At 43.6% G+C, this 17,093-nt stretch overlaps 1 protein-coding gene and 1 long non-coding RNA gene across 2 annotated transcripts in view; one reads left to right on the top strand and one right to left on the bottom strand.

Annotated features, from left to right (window-relative positions):
- Positions 1-421: 421 nt before the first annotated feature.
- On the top strand, positions 422-1,251 carry LOC141276484 (uncharacterized). The gene is made up of 2 exons (XR_012326106.1): positions 422-554; positions 914-1,251. It is a non-coding gene; the product is annotated as an uncharacterized lncRNA (long non-coding RNA).
- Positions 1,252-7,322: 6,071 nt separating this feature from the next.
- Positions 7,323-17,093, bottom strand: part of PARN (poly(A)-specific ribonuclease) — a 167,826-nt gene continuing 158,055 nt past the window's right edge. The window contains exon 24 of the mRNA XM_019928670.3: positions 7,323-8,334. Within this exon, the coding sequence (XP_019784229.1) occupies positions 8,282-8,334 (53 nt within the window). The 3' untranslated portion in view covers positions 7,323-8,281. The remainder of the gene's footprint in view (positions 8,335-17,093) is intronic.

Genomic DNA, 17,093 nt, shown 5'->3' with positions numbered 1-17,093 from the left:
GGCATCCATCAGGACGCCAAGTGCCTGGTGATTCACACACACCCGGAGGAACATGAAGTCACCTGGACGATGGAGAATTCCGGGGCTGTGAAAACAACCCAAACACCCAAAGGACACTCCATTTTTTCCCCACTTAGACCCAGCCTTCAAAAGTGGGCAGAAGACTAACCTTCCGAGTCACGATCATTTGTCAAGGTAACTTGTAGGCACAGCGCTCCAAGATGCTATTTAATTTTTACCCCATTCAACAAATGGAGGGCCGCCTCTTGGGTAGGATTAGTCCTTCCTGAGTAAAATGAACGACTCTGAATTCCCAGATTCTGGGTATTGGTAATGACATCGGGGCAACTGGACTGCAGTGCACAGAGGGGAGATGTGCAAAGAGATTTTACTCTCATCACCAGCTGGAACGTGGGAGGGAACCATTTTCAGCCAAGTGTTTCCAGTGGTCTGGCCATTGCCAGTAAGGAAGATTCCACCGTCTGGGCTTGAGGCACCTGCAAGGCAACCGGGCGGAGGACTACTGGCCCCCACCCATCCTCCTGGGGGAGGAGGTAAGCGTCAGAAGGCAGGTAGCTAGTTCTCCAGCTGGTCTCAGAAATACGTAAGACTTTCCACCCAAGTCTCACAAGTCAGGCGTGGGTGCATGAGGCTTCCCACCACCCAGGGTTCTGCACAAATCCACAATTTGCATACCAGGCAAGGTACTCTGCCTTCAAGCTATCTGGCCCAATATCTCCCTTTGTTCTCACTTAAGAAAAACAGACATGGGGATTCAATCTCTTTTCTTATGAAACACAGATTAAGGTCCATGCCCCACTCCCAAAAAAAGAAAGAAAAAAAGGGGGCTCCTTTTTGGGGTCCTTTCTTTTTCAATGGGATTATCTTATCTAAAACATTTCAATTTTAAAAGCACCTCCCAGCCGCTGGATGTTGTCACCAGGCCCAGCCACACCAAGAGCTTTATCAAGTTCAGGTTCACGACATGACCGGAAAAAGCAGGAGGCCGAGGCAGAAATGGGCAAGTGGCTGAGGACAAACTGAACTGCTTTCCGCCGGGACCAGACAACTTGGAAGAGAGCATGGCTCAGCAGGAGAAACACGAACTGGCCTTCAGGTATTCTATTTCCCCTCCTCGACAAAATCAGATGCAGAGATTTACTCCATGAATCATTTGGGGAAAAAAAAGATTTCAATTGAAGTTATGAAACTTAAGTCATGAGATTAAAAAAAAAAAAAAGCATTAAAAAAGATGGCACTATTTTTAATGAGCACTAGCTTCCCAGGTCAGGAGAGAGTGGCCTGGCCTCAGCAGTAACCCAGGGTCATAGCATTTTCCTCTCCTCATCAAGAGAAGGGCTGCAAAATTGTCTAAGTGGGAACTGCACACGCAGGAATGGTGAGATCCTCTCTGTGCTGCTGTTCTTATCGGCAATAATAACAGGACACTTTTAAAACACACACTCAAGACCCACACTTGTTATCAGACCGACAGATTTTTGAGCAAGGCACCAAAGCAATTCAACTGGAAAGGTCTTCTCCACAAATGGTGCTGGAATAACTGGATGTTCACATGGAATTAGGGAACCTCAACTCCCATCTCACACCATATACCAAAAAATTCATTCAAGACGGAAAGTAGAATTAAACATAAACATTAGAACTACAAAATTTCTAGAAGAAAAGCAAAAGAATATCTTCACAACTTAGAGATTTCTTTAAAAACTGATAAAATAGATTTCATCAAAATTTAAAACTTCTGGGCTTCCCTGGTGGCGCAGTGGTTGAGAGTCCGCCTGCCGATGCAGGGGACGCGGGTTCGTGCCCCGGTCTGGGAAGATCCCACATGCCGCGGAGCGGCTGGGCCCGTGAGCCATGGCCGCTGAACCTGTGCGTCCGGAGCCTGTGCTCCACAACAGGAGAGGCCACAACAGTGAGAGGCCCACGTACCACAAAAAAAAAAAAAAAAAAATTAAAAACTTCTGCCCAGTAAAGATACTGTTAAGCAAACAAGTTGTTTGGGAAGATGAGTGAAATAGGTGAGGGAGATTAACAAGGAGAAACTTCCAGTTATAAAATAAAGTCACAGAGATGTAATGTATAGCCTGGGGAATATAGTTAATACTATTGTAATCAATTTGTGTGGTGACAGATGGTAACTAGACTTAGCATGGTGATCATTCTGTAGTGTATAAAAATATTGAATCACTATGTTATACACCTGAAACTAATTTAATACTGTAAGTCAATGATCATTCAATTTATTCAATTAAAAAAAGAAGTTTCTGGTACAGTGGATCCTGAATGTTCTCACCACAAAAAAAAAAAAGACGTGGTGATCATGTGATGTGATGGCAGTGGTGGTGATAATTTTGCAATGTGTGAGTGTATGAAGTCAACACATTGGAGACCATAAGTTTACACATGTTATTCATCAATTGTAACTCAGTAAAACTGGAAAAAAAAAGAAAAGAGAAAGAAAAGAAACAAGCAAGCCACAGACTGGGACTAAACATCTACAAAACAACTATCTGACAAAGGAATAATGTCCAGAATACATAATAAACATCTACAACTTAATAGCAGAGAGACTTAACAACTTGACAAAATACAGGCAAGAGAATTGAACAGATACTTCACAGAGGAGTATACACAAATGGCCAGTAAGTACCTCATCATTAGTCATCAGGGAGATGCAAATGAAAACTGCAGGGAGATATACTATAGGGCTAAAGACCAACAACGCCAAATGTTGCCAAGGGTGAGAGCTACTGGTGAGAGTTTAAATGATACGTCCACTTTGGCAAAAGATCTGCAAGTTTCTTATAAAACTAAACATATACCTATCTAGCAATTCCACTCCTTGGTATTTATCCTCCACAGTGAAAGCTTTTGTTCTCAAGAAGATTTGTACTAGAATGGGGACTTCCCTGGTGGTCCAGGGCGTAAGACTCCCTGATCCCAATGCAGGGGGCCCGGGTTCGATCCCTGGCTGGGAAACTGGATCCCACATGCATGCTGCAACTGAGAGTTCCTGTGCTGCAACTAAGAAGCCCACGTGCTGCAACTAAGATCCCGTATGCCACAACTAAAAAAAAAAGATCCCGCATGCCACAAGGAGGATCTCGCATGCCACAATGAAGATCTGGCACAGGCAAAATAATAAATAAATAAATATTAAAAATAAACAAATAAATAAAATAGAAGATTGTACTAGAATGTTCACAGAAGCTTTATTCATCATAGCCCCCAACTGGAAACAGCCCAAGCATCTGTCCATCATGAATGGATACACAGACTGTAGTATGTGCATACTCGGTGGTAAAGAAGGATCCACACGGCTACATGGATGAATCTCAAAAACATCATGCTGAGTGAAACAGGCCTCACACCAAAAAGCATGACTTCATGATTCTACTTTCATGAAGTTCTAGAAAAGGTTAGACTGATCTGTGATGAAAAAATTCAGCGCAGTGGTAACCTCTGGGGGTGGGAGTGGGTAGGAGTGGACTGGAAAGAAGCAGAAGGGAATATTCTCTGGTGATGGTGATGTGATGTTCTGTATCTTTTTTTTTTTTTTTTTTGCGGTACACAGCCCTCTCACTGTTGTGGCCTCTCCCGTTGCGGAGCACAGGCTCCGGACACGCAGGCTCAGCGGCCATGGCTCACGGGCCTAGCCGCTCCGCGGCATGTGGGATCTTCCCGGACCGGGGCACGAACCCGTGTCCCCTGCATCGGCAGGCGGACTCTCAACCACTGCGCCACCAGGGAAGCCCGATGTTCTGTATCTTGATAGATCGTGTTGCATTAGTTAGAACCTATCGGATGGTACACTTACGATCTGAGCATTTCACTATAAATTTTATCCCCAGTGATCCCCAAATATAAACACATATTAAACTCTGGCTCATGACACGCATGCTCAAGGATTTGGGAGGGGGAGTGCTCTGATGTTTGTAAATTACTTAGAAATGCATCCAAAACTAAGATGAATTGATGGGTGGACGGAGGGATGGCTGAATGGTTATGTAATAAAGCAAATACAGCAAAATGGTAGCTGTACAATCTAGGTGGGGAGGAAACGGGTGTTTGCTGAACAATTCTTTCAACTTCTTTGTATGTTTGAAATTTTTCATAATAAAATGTTGTGGGGGGGGAACAGGACGAATACAAAGTTAAAAAAAAAGAGGACAGAGCCGCAGCACTCAATCTCCATCCCAGCTCTAAAATCAAAGAACTACAAAATGACTTGAAACACCGAGGTCCCCACTTCCACGCCCACCTCCAGGTTTGGTTACAGTACTTACGTAACCCCAGAACCACAGCCCCATCATCATAATATGCCCCTGAGCCTCCGTATCAAAAATCCAAAGCAGCATCCTACGGTTTCAGGCCCAGAAGAGACATCAGCCTGCATGTGTGCGTGTGTGTGTGTGTGTGTGTGTGTGTGTGTGTGTGTGTACCAAGAAGATGGTCAACCCAGTTCACCTGCTTTAAGTCATTTGATACAGTTGGGAAAATAGGGGTCTGGGCACATACCAGGGCTCAGCTGGGTATTTAATGCTAAGCCAGACACCCACCTCCCCAACCATGCCTATGTCAGCTCCAACCAGGGTTTCAGATCAAAAGCATCATCTTCCAATATCAGTGTGACTCACTGTGCCCTTGTGTGTGCTGGGCGTTTGACATGACTTCATTTAATCCTCACAACCACCCTATGAGGTAGTTTTATTATCTTGCTTTTATGGTTGAGGAAACAGCCTCAGAGAGGGTAAGTAATGCCCAGGAACACACAGCCGGAGCTGGAATGCAGGTACATTCAGTGAGGCTCTAGGGCAGAGGCCCTTTCTAGAAAGCACTCCCCCCAGCCCCGCAAGCCCCTCTGAACCAGTACTGACAGGGGTGCAACCTGTGTGTCTGTATAGCTTTTTGAGCAGGGAGAACTGGGCTTCAGGGGACAATGAAAAACTCTCAACACCTGAGAGCGACAGGTCCAATCTCTCTCCCTCCGAGGCCCTGCACACGTGGAGATCTTTAGACGACCCCACACTCTGCGTTTCTATGCCAGGCGTGCTCATTAGGCTAGATGTATGTTTCGTATGTACACCAATCACAGCCTCGCTCTGGTTTTCCCTCTTGTTCATTCCGTTAAAAGAAGTGCCAGGCCTATGTTTTCCTCTAAGAGTTTGATAGTTTCTGGCCTTACATTTAGGTCTTTAATCCATTTTGAGTTTATTTTTGTGTATGGTGTTAGGGAGTGTTCTAATTTCATACTTTTACATGTACCTGTCCAGTTTCACCAGCACCACTTATTGAAGAGGCTGTCTTTTCCCCACTGTATATTCTTGCCTCCTTTATCAAAGATACGGTGACCATATGTGCGTGGGTTTATCTCTGGGCTTTCTATAGTGTTCCATTGATCTGTATTTCTGTTTTTGTGCCAGTACCATACTGTCTTGATTACTGTAGCTTTGTAGTATAGTCTGAAGTCAGGGAGCCTGATTCTTCCAGCTCCACAGGCAGAACACTCTATGACATAAATCACAGCAAGATCCTTTTTGACCCACCTCCTAGAGAAATGTAAATAAAAACAAAAATAAACAAATGGGACCTAATGAAACTTAAAAGCTTTTGCATAGCAAAGGAAACCATAAACAAGACCAAAAGACAACCCTCAGAATGAGAGAAAATATTTGCAAATGAAGCAACTGACAAAGGATTAATCTCCAAAATTTACAAGCAGCTCATGCAGCTCAATAACAATAAAACAAACAACCCAATCCAAAAATGGGCAGAAGACCTAAATAGACATTTCTCCAAAGAAGATATACAGATTGCCAAAAAACACATGAAAGAATGCTCAACATCATTAATCATTAGAGAAATGCAAATCAAAACTACAATGATATCATCTCACACCGGTCGGAATGGCCATCATCAAAAAATCTAGAAACAATAAATGCTGGAGAGGGTGTGAAGAAAAGGGAACCCTCTTGCACTGTTGGTGGGAATGTAAATTGATACAGCCACTGTGGAGAACAGTATGGAGGATCCTTAAAAAACTAAAAATAGAACTACCATACGACCCAGCAATCCCACTACTGGGCATATACCCTGAGAAAACCATAATGCAAAAAGAGTCATGTACCACAATATTCACTGCAGCTCTATTTACAATAGCCAGGACATGGAAGCAACCAAAGTGTCCATCAACAGATGAATGGATAAAGAAGATGTGGCACATATATACAATGGAATATTACTCAACCATAAAAAGAAACGAAATTGAGTTATTTGTAGTGAGGTGGATGGACCTAGAGTCTGTCATGCAGAGTGAAATAAGTCAGAAAGAGAAAAACAAATACCGTATGCTAACATATATATATGGAATCTAAGAAAAAAAAAGGTCATGAAGAACCTAGGGGTAAGACGGGAATAAAGACACAGACCTACTAGAGAATGGACTTGAGGATATGGGGAGTGGGAAGGGTAAGCTGTGACAAAGTGAGAGAGTGGCATGGACATATATACACTACGAAACATAAAATAGCTAGCTAGTGGGAAGCAGCCGCATAGCACAGGGAGATCAGCTCGGTGCTTTGTGACCACCTAGAGGGGTGGGATAGGGAGGGTGGGAGGGAGGGAGACGCAAGCGGGAAGAGATACGGGAACATATGTATATGTATAACTGATTCACTTTGTTATAAAGCAGAAACTAACACACCATTGTAAAGCAATTATACTCCAATAAAGACGTTAAAAAAATTTTTTAAAAAAGTGTCAGGTACTACCTGTTTCTACCCGTAGGCTTTAATGACTCAGGAGAGTCCAGCAGCGCCCTCTAACCCCCTCCTTTGTCTTTACCCTCCTGTCACACTTTCCCACTGGGCTGTGCCTGGCGACCGCGTTGAGCAGGGGTGGGAGCTCCTCGTGCCAAGTCTGGGTTTGTAACTTTGGGGACAAGGGGGAGGGGGAAGGGAAGATGTTAAGAGGCCCTTAATTGGGGAAAATGTTTTACAAATCTGAATTCCCACGACACCTGGGATTCTCATCAGACCTGTAACAACTCAGATCCTTCCTACCAGAAAAAGATGCAGCCCCTCCTACACCATTTACCACGGGCTCCACTCCAGCACCAGGCATCTGACACATCAAGGCAGGTGAAAGGGTTAGAGGTTAAAAAAGAAAAAAGAGAAAACCATAAGCAACAGGCTTAGTGACTTACAGGGCTTTTTCAAGGGTGATCTTTAGAGAGAAATATGTCTACGTAGAGATTAAGTATGTCATTCACTTATAAAAGAAGAGAAAGGAAAAAAACAAAATCCTATGAAAATTTCTTTAATTTTCATCTTTTGGAAATACATTTTTCATTTTTATTTCCACGATACAAAAATGTTAAATATCTAACAATGATCTATATGAAGCAGATCTACTGAAGCAGATCCACGAGATTCTGTCCCTGTTGTGACCTGTTTCAACAGAGAAAGGGCTGGTACAGGGTGTCGATTTGTCATGATTTCACACACATGCACACACGCCACCTCACCCCCAGATGCCACCAAACAGAGAAGACACCAGGCTAAGATAACGAAAACTGAAAGCAGCGCTACATGGGAAAACAGAAATTAACTTTTCACTCGTACACTCCACCATGAGAAACTCATATCTTAGGGGGAAAACTCTAAATAAATATGCCCCAAAAGTCAAGGCAGGTGTTGACAGCGGTAGAGATTTTCCTACTGGGAAAACAAGCTTGAGAGCCTCATATTTTCACGCAGCGATGGTGGAAAGCAGGCAGACACAACCGAATTCTCTACTGGGAGACATACCCACGCGCTGGGGCTGCCCCCAGGACTGAGCATGAGATGGTGGATGAGAACCTCTCAAAGCAGGAAAGAGTGCAACCCCAAATCAGGATCACAGCACCTAAGAGTGTTGGCTCTTTCTGTGAAATCTCACGGCCAACCTTCCCCATCAGGTGGATTCTTAAACACAGATTCATGACAGGAAGGGTTTCACATGAGCAACAAGTAATGACCTGGTTAATCACGTACACATGACAGCCAACGACATGCTGAGCGCCAGCAGACAGGTGATGCTAAAGAGGAAGGAACACAGCCTTGACGATAAAAACTGGGATTTTTCAGGAGACACACACTTGGTTTCAAACCCCTCCTGCACCACATTGGATTCAGTTAAACACAGTATGGCTTCCAAAAATGCCGGCTGCTTCTTTCCTTCTCAGCAACAGCACCAGCGGTTTGTTCCACTCAGGTCTTGGTTACCACGTGTCAGGGACCTCAAAGAGCTTGGCTGAGCTGTCCGAGATGCTTCCTGGTGGGAGAGGACAAAACAAGGTGAACAAGGAGAGGACCACCCCGGGGGGGAAAACAAAAAGACCAGCTGCAAAGACAGCTTTGACCAGGGCCAGGGCCGGGTGGTGGCACGGCCACAAGTGGAGAGAGTCCATGGGTGGGCCTTGCCTATGGAGAGCAGTGCCCGGCAAACAGAGGCCACACTGCGGAAACATCACGGCAGGGCCGAGGAAGTGCCTCCCTGCTTGGGTGACTCTCTTGATTTTACAGGAGTGACAGTATCTCTCAGTGAGAACACACTCTGTATTCTTTGCTAGCCAGCATGCTGGGCACTTAGTTCATTTAATCTTCATAAAAGCCCAGTTCAGGGGTACCAATATCCCCATTTTACAGATACAAGACATCTAGCGAGTGGCTGAGATGGGGTCTGGATCCTTCCGCAGCACCAAGGTGGCTGGGTTCCTCTGTGCCGTGGTGACCGGCACCCAGATGAGAAATATCAGGGGCTGGCAGCTAGACAGTGGCGGGAAGCCTACCAGTGGGAGTTCAGAGATCCCAAAAGGGGCAAAAGCAGCTTGTAGCTTTTTCCAATTTCAGCAACACTGGCTACAGTCTTCTCAGACTGAAGGGTCTCTTCCGTTACAAACAGTTTCACCCCGAAGTTAGAAGCCCTTCTGCATTCAGCTACTTTCTGCAACAGCAGCAGCAGCACTGGGTCAGGGCCTGGACCACAAATGTCCAGATCCGAGTGAATGGGAATTAAGTCAGGAAACAGCGTGTTCACGATGGAAAATGCACGACCGGGCATTCCCATACCCGTGGTATCATGCATTATTTAAGCCCTAGAGCAGGGCTGGCAGGGAAAAGGGCAAAGCCAGCCCCAGCCGCTAACACACCAAGAGTTCAAAAGGGGGGAGGTCTGTGATGATGCCTGAAGTGGAGAGTAACTTCTAAAAACAGAGGGGAACTCGCTCGGCTGGCAGTGGCTACTGCCAGTGACAGGAATGCCTAAAGGTAACTAGGTCCAAACACATGAAATAACACAGGGAATTCCACTAGAGTGAGAATTCCCACTTCTGCTCATTTATTGAGATAAAGTCCAGACAGACAGGATAAGAAGAGCAGGCGAGGGGTCATTTGAAGTGTTCTGCCCCAAGTCTCGTGGCTGTGTTGCACATGCATCTCTTCGGACTGCTCCTGAGAAGTGAAGATGGGCAGGAGATGGTCCATGTGACAAAGAGTGCCATGATCCAGTTAGAAAAGGAATAAAGGTTATTGAAAAATGAAACAAAACACAAACACAAACACTCCCCTCCCCAGAGCAACTAAATACTACAGACGGCCCATGATAAGACTGAAACCAGCCTGACCCCTCCTCCACCACACATTCACACAACACCTAATTGTAGGGAGGAAAATAAACATCAATAAGGGCATTTTTACAATTCACATATCAAAGAAATATTACAGCAGCCAATCTGCCATTCTAAAGGTAAAAGCCACAACGCCAAATGTGGGGAGCTGAAATAAATTAAAACTAGCTGAGAGGAAAAAAGATAAATGGCTAAAAGCAACAGCGCTGTCATATTTATAATCGCACCCGTGGTTAGCTGGACGGGAGTATATGTGAGTCTGGTGGTACGCCATCAAACACACAGGAGCGACTCTGTGATGAGCTAGTGAGAAATAACAGAATAAGCAAAAGCTGTGAAGTGAGGCAAGTCTGGCCTGACCATCTCACTAGCTGTAAGACTCCAAGCAACTCTCAGTGCCTCATCTATAAGATGGACTCGATGCTACTTTATGCCACCCAGGACTTCTGAGATTCAGCCAGGTTCCTGGCACAGAGCAAGTTTTTTTTTTTTCTTTTTTTTTTCTTTGCAGTACGCGGGCCTCTCACTGTTGTGACCTCTCCAGTTGCGGAGCACAGGCTCCGGACACGCAGGCTCAGCGGCCATGGCTCATGGGCCCAGCCGCTCCGCGGCATGTGGGATCTTCCCGGACGGGGGCACAAACCCGCGTCCCCTGCATCAGCAGGCGGACTCTCAACCACTGCGCCACCAGGGAAGCCCTAGAGCAAGTTTTTAATGCACGTTAGGCCCCTTCCCTTAGGGATAAGGTGGCCCAACACTGAACGTGGTGGCTGCCCAGGAAGCCAACAGCCTGCAGTCAGAGAGCTGCCTAAAATGCGCAGCTGCTGAGCAAGAATGATGTGTACGGAGGAAACAGAACTTTACAAACCATGTAAAGGAGACCCAGACCAGAGGGGAGCTGGACGCCACTGCTGGTGTTTGTCCTAGCACCTTCCAGAAAGGGAGAGCTGTAGACCGTTGAAGGATCTGTCTCAAAGCTAACGGACAAAGAGCTATGGTCGGTTTTCCGGCGAACTCACTTTCACAGCCCTGTTTAGTTACTAGAGTGCAAAGAATTATTCAGGAACAATCCTTCTTTTTAAATAGATACTTCAGGACATCTGCCTCCTGCTACGATGGGCCATACCTTGCATCACATACAAAGATTAACTCTAAATGGATTGTATGTCTGCATGTAAAACCTAAAACTGGAAAACTTCTAGAAGAAAACACAAGAGAAGATCTCTGCAATCGAGTAAGGCAAAGATTTCTTAGATATGACAACAAAGGCATAATCCAAGGGAAAAAGATTGATAAATTGGATTTCGTTAAAATTTAAAACTTCTACTATTGAAAGATACTGTTAAGAGAATGAAAAGAAAAGCACAGTCTGGAAGAATTTGTAGAACACCCATAAGGACCTGTATCCTGAATACGTAAGAATACATAAGAACTCTTAAAACTGAATAAGGAGAAAACAAACAGCCCAATGAAAAAATGAGCAAAAGATTTGAACAAACATTTCATTAAAGAGATTTAAATGGACAAATAATCAAATAAAAAGATACTTAACATCATTAGTCATTAGGGAAATTCAAACCAAAGCCATAATGAGATACCAGTACATACCACTAGAATGGCAAAAAGGACAATACCAACACTGGTGAAGGTACAGAGCCACTAAGCCCTCATGCCCGGCTGGTGGGAATGCAAAATGCTGCAGCCACTTTGGAAAACAGCGTGCCAGGTTCTTATAAAATTAAACATACACTTACCACACGACTCAGTAATTCCAGCCTTAGGTATTTTCCCAAAGAAATGAACACTTAGTTCGCACAAAAACTTATACACAAATGTTTATATCTGCTAGATTCTTAGTTGCTAACAACCTAAATGTCAACAGGCAAAATGGATAAATGAACAGTGATATGTCCATAAAATGGACTGCTACTCAGCAGAAAGAAGGAATGAGCCAGTGACATGGGCAAGAACACAGACAAACGTCAAATGTGTTAAGCTAAGTGCAAGACTCAAGGGCTTACTTATTGAATGATTCCATTTAAATGACCTTCTGAAAAAAGCAAAATTACAGGAATAGAAAGCAGATCAGCAGCTGCTGGGATCTATGGATGGGAAGGGGCTGATTGCAAAGGGGCACGAGGGAATCTTCTGGAATAACTGTTCTATTTCTTGAGCACAGTGATGGTTATTTGACTGTACATATTTGTCAAAATTCATCAACTTGTACACCTAAAAGTAATGACATATTGTATGTAAACTGTATCTTAATAAAGCTGACCCTGCAAAAGGTATGAGGAATGTTGTTTTAAAAAAATCCAACAGATTTTAATATGCAATATTATGCTGATAATTAAAATTATTTGACCAAGAGTTTTTTTTTTTAAATGGGGGGAAAACAAGATACTAAACGACATACAGAGTATGATGCCAACTATGTATAAAAACGATAGGCAGGGGCTTCCCTGGTGGCGCAGTGGTTGAGAGTCCGCCTGCCGATGCAGGGGACACGGGTTCGTGCCCTGGTCCGGGAGGATCCCACATGCCGCGGAGCGGCTAGGTCCGTGAGCCATGGCCGCTGAGCCTGCGCGTCTGGAGCCTGTGCTCCGCAATGGGAGAGGCCACAACAGTGAGAGGCCCGCGTAACGCAAATTAAAAAAAAAAAAAAAAAGATAGAGTAAAATACTTGTTAACAGAGTATCAGGTAACTAGGGTTTAATGTTCTTTCTAGCTTCCTTCATTTTACTGATTTTCACAGTGAGCACATTATTTTTGTTAACAGAAACAACAAAAGAAACTAAAAAGTGGTAAACACAAAGGGTGATTGTTTCTGCTGATTTACCTTTCATCTAACTAGAGTTGAAAGGGAGAAACTCTGAGCTAAGACAGCTCTTCCCTCACGTGAATCTGAAAAACTACACAGCACACTGGAAATCTGCCGTCCTACCGTTTCCTACAGAGTGGAATTCTGTATAGGGCAAGATCCTCTGGGGTGCCATACAGGAGTTTTTAAGTAGGAAGTGCTCCAAAGGGCCTGGTCGTGGGGTGGTATCCACACCAAGAAAGCAGGGCTCCCCTGGATGGTGTGTGGGGAGCCCCCGAGGTATGCCTGGAGGAAGAGGGAGGCGCAGGGAGTGTGCCGCCCCACAGGGCAGCACACTCCTCAGTTAGGCTGAAATCTGCATTTTAATTGAGGAATTAAAAAGTTCTTTGGGAGGTCGTTTGACATCCCTAGCCTGGCCGCTCAAGTGACCGATAGCACCAACTGCAGATCGTGCTCCTCACTTCAGGAGACCTCCAACAGCACAAGGAGACCGCTGTTCTAGGTAGACTCCCTACTTTTATACTGTAACCCTAGGGGTTTAAGCTGGAAAGGTTCAGCAGATTAGTCAAGACTACAATAAAACCTGCGGCTCTTGGAAACCATGTAAAGCTCTAATGTGTTGGGTTTTTCTTTTTTTAATAAATTTACTTTATTTTTGGCTGCGTTGGGTCTTCGTTGCAGGCTTTTCTCTCGTTGCGGCGAGCGGGGGCTACTCTTCATTGCGGTGCACGGGCTTCTAATTGCGGTGGCTTCTCTTGTTGAGCACGGGCTCCAGGCGCGTGGGCTTCAGTGGTTGTGGTACGCGGGCTCAGTAGTTGTGGCTTGCAGGCTCTAGAGCGTGGGCTCAGCAGTTGTGGCACATGGGCTTAGTTACTCCACCGCATGTGGGATCTTCCCAGACCAGGGCTCGAACCCGTGTCCCCTGCACTGGCAGGTGGATTCTTAACCACTGTGCCACCAGGGAAGCCCTGTGTTGGATTTTAAATGTAAAGTGGAAAGGAAACTTGGAACAACTCTATCATGTGACAAAAAGTCACCAGGAACAGTCCACAGCTCGGCCCTGTTCCGTGAACACTGTCTAACAGGCACTGCCGGAGCCTCTGGCTAGTGGACAGTCCATCTTTATTTTGAGACTGGCCAGTCTCGTCAGCATCAGGCCACTGGAACACAATTCACTTACTCAGCAAGAGCAAGTGCGCTGTGGACACCCATCCATTACTATCTGGGGAACATTTCTTGGACAGTTTACTCCAGCATAAATGGCACACAGAGCTGTTTCCTTTATATACCAATGAAGAATATACCTTGAATGCCCCAGTGGAAAGCAGACAGCATTACCAATCTACACTAACTGCAATAAATATAAAGGGAGGGGATTTATATTATACATTTGCTTCCTGAAAATAGGATAGAAACAACTACAGTTACGAGAAATATTTACTAAGTACATAACATGTACATAAAAAGCTCCAAAAGAGAATAATGTCTCGGACTTTTACTGCATGACTTCATCACAAGAAAATCCAGGTTGGTAGTTGTTTCTGATCTAGAACAGATGCCAGAAATATTCACCTTTGCAAAGAATCCTTTGTTTCCTCTAAAGTTTGGATAAACTTCACATTTTCCAGAGTGGTACAAGGCCTTTGCTCTGGATCAGACAGCCCTCCCCGCCACCCCCAATAACAGCTGTATTTGACTTTGCATATTTGTGATTCTGTGAGCCTTGGTTTCCTCTCTATAAATTAGATATAATGATATCTACACCTTACTTGGTTTTTATAACGACTAGACCATAAAGGACTTTCCTAGCACAATGTCCGGTATATAATATCAACTCAATAAATGGTTATTTCTTCTATAACTTAAGTCATTTTGTTATCTTGGAAGGTGTCCAGTACTTAACTCTTAGTGTATCTTTGATACTAAATTGTGTAACTAAGAAAAATGACACTGTTTTGTGTGGGATTTATCGAGCATCAGTGTCCCGGGATTGCTACGGTACATGATATTCTATGGCCGTACTTTTTGCTACTTTCCCCTCGGAAAACAGAACATTTCCTACAGGTGGAATGCTGTCTTTTATGTTTTTCATGCCTTCACTAGCAGTGTACTGGGCAACCAACGCACCCTAGTGAATCATCTGAGCACCTGTCAAGATAACATCCCCAGTAGGAACGCTCAGGCTAGATGCCTTAGAACCCATCTGTGCAGGACAGACGGAGCCACACTGTACCAGACACTCTAATCCAGTTCTGGCCGACATCAATCCAGGCCCTGGGATTCTCTGAACCTTTGGGAGATTCATACAGACCCTTTAGAGTCCGAACTTTGTACTGTTGCTCATTTTAGGACCTCCTTAAAGTAAATGAGCAATCAAAATCATATGACTTACCAAGTCCAGCACCCGATATCTTGACCTACATCCAGCTGATACTATTAGGACTACATGCTTAAAACAAACCTGCTAAAGAGGATCCAGGAAACTTCCAGCCTTGCGTCAGAAGGTCTTAGTGAATGGTGCTCCAGAAGAAAACTCAATGATCTCAAGTTCTCTGATTCAATTAAAAGTTGTCAAGATGCTTCTCTTTTTTTAGCTGGATTGACAAAGAAGTACAAAAACCTATCTTTTTTTTTTTTTAGCTCAAATCTTGTGGCAGTGACAGCTTTACTGTCAATGGGAGGAAAAAAAAAACTATTTTAATGATGGTATTATAAATTCAAAACCCCAAATAACTCATAGAAAGTTTTCACTTAAAACGATGAAAGTTATAAAAGGAGCTAATCTACTGATGCAATCTATTATTAGGTATTTTAATACCTTTGAGACTGTGCTGAGATAGAAGGGAAAAAACCTAAAATCCTGTCCCTGAGAAGTAACAGATAAGTGAAAAAATTAAAGAGAATGATGTGAAGGAAAGCTATACAAGAGGGGAAAAGTGCCCCGCCCCACAACATGCTTGGGGTGAGCTCTGAAAGTCATGCTAACATTTAATATTTAAGATTTGTGAAGCAGGTACAATGCGGCAGTGGCAACAAGTTATCAAAGATGAAGACTAAGTATGTTACAGATTAAAAACTTCTCTAATACCTAAATGAGGGAAAGGGAGACTCACAGATTCAAGAGACAGTTAAAATACACGACCCAGACTTCAAACAAGAGTTTAAGTTTTCAGTTAAAGTTAAGCTTTAGCATAATGTATAAAAGGCATCTGTGACATTTTTGCTGCTTCTTTGATTTCATTCATATCAATGAGATTCAGAAAACGCCCTGCAGGCAGATCGAGCCACATGTAAAAAGAGGAATTAACTGAAACACAATGGATTCTTGGCTTGAGTGTGAATCAAGTTCCAGGCTTCCACTCCCATCCTTTGATTTGACTGTTGGTTCCACTAACAGGGGTGACTATCAGGAAGCAAGATAAAGGAGAAGAGTAATTTTGGCTTGCAGGCATCCCCCTCATCACGTAACTGTGCTAAAAGGTACTCACTTTATTGCAGGCCTGACTTAAGGGCTCTGTGATCTTGGGCAAGTCACATAACCTTCAGGCCTCCGCTGTTTCCTCACTCCTTTTCTTTTCTTTCTTTAATTTTTTTTTATCGAAGTGTAGTTGATTTACAATGTCGTGTTAATTTCTGGTGTGCAGCAAAGTGATTCATTTATATATATATTCTTTTTCATATTCTTTTCCACTATGGTTTATTACAGGATATTGAATATAGTTCCCTGTGATACACAATATGACCTTGTTTACCTATTTTACATATAGTAGTTTGGATTTGATAATCCCAAACTCCTAATTTATCCCTCCTCCACACCCTTTCCCCTTTGGTAACCATAAATTTTTTTTCTATGTCTGTGAGTCTGTTTCTGTTTTGCAAATAAGTTCATTTGTATCATATTTTAGATTCCACATGTAAGTGATATCACATGGTATTTGTCTTTCTCTTTCTGACTTACTTCACTTAGTATGATAATTTCTAGGTCCATCCACGTTGCTGCAAATGGCATTATTTCGTTCTTTTTTTATGACTTAGTAGTATTCCATTGTATACATGTACCACATCTTCTTTCCATTCATCTGTTGATGGACATTTAGGGTACTTCCATGTCTTGGCTACTGTAAACAGTGCTGCTATGAACACTGGGGTGCACATATCTTTTCGAATTAGAGTTTTCTCCAGATATATGCCCAGGAGAGGGATTGCTGGATCATATGGTAGTTCTATTTTTAGTTTTTTAAGGAACCTCCATATGGTTTTACATAGTGGCTGTACCAATTTACATTCCCACCAACAGTGTAGGAGGGTTCCCTTTTCTCCACACCCTCTCCAGCATTTGTTATTTGTAGATGTTTAATGATGGCTATTCTGACCAGTATGAGGTGATACCTCATTGTAGTTTTGATTTGCATTTCTCTAATAATTAGTGATACTGAGCATCTTTTCATGTGCCTGTTGGCCATCTGCATGTCTTCTTTGGAGAAACGTCTACTTAGGACTTCTGCCCATTTGTTGATTGTACTGTTTTTTGTTGTTGTTGTTGTTGAGTTGCATGAGCTGTTTGTATATTTGGGAAATTAAGCC

This window comes from Tursiops truncatus, chromosome 15 (assembly GCF_011762595.2).
Source record: "Tursiops truncatus isolate mTurTru1 chromosome 15, mTurTru1.mat.Y, whole genome shotgun sequence".
Lineage (NCBI taxonomy): Eukaryota > Metazoa > Chordata > Mammalia > Artiodactyla > Delphinidae > Tursiops > Tursiops truncatus.
The sequence above is the reverse complement of the archived record's forward strand: the minus strand, read 5'-3'. Positions and strand labels throughout refer to the sequence as shown.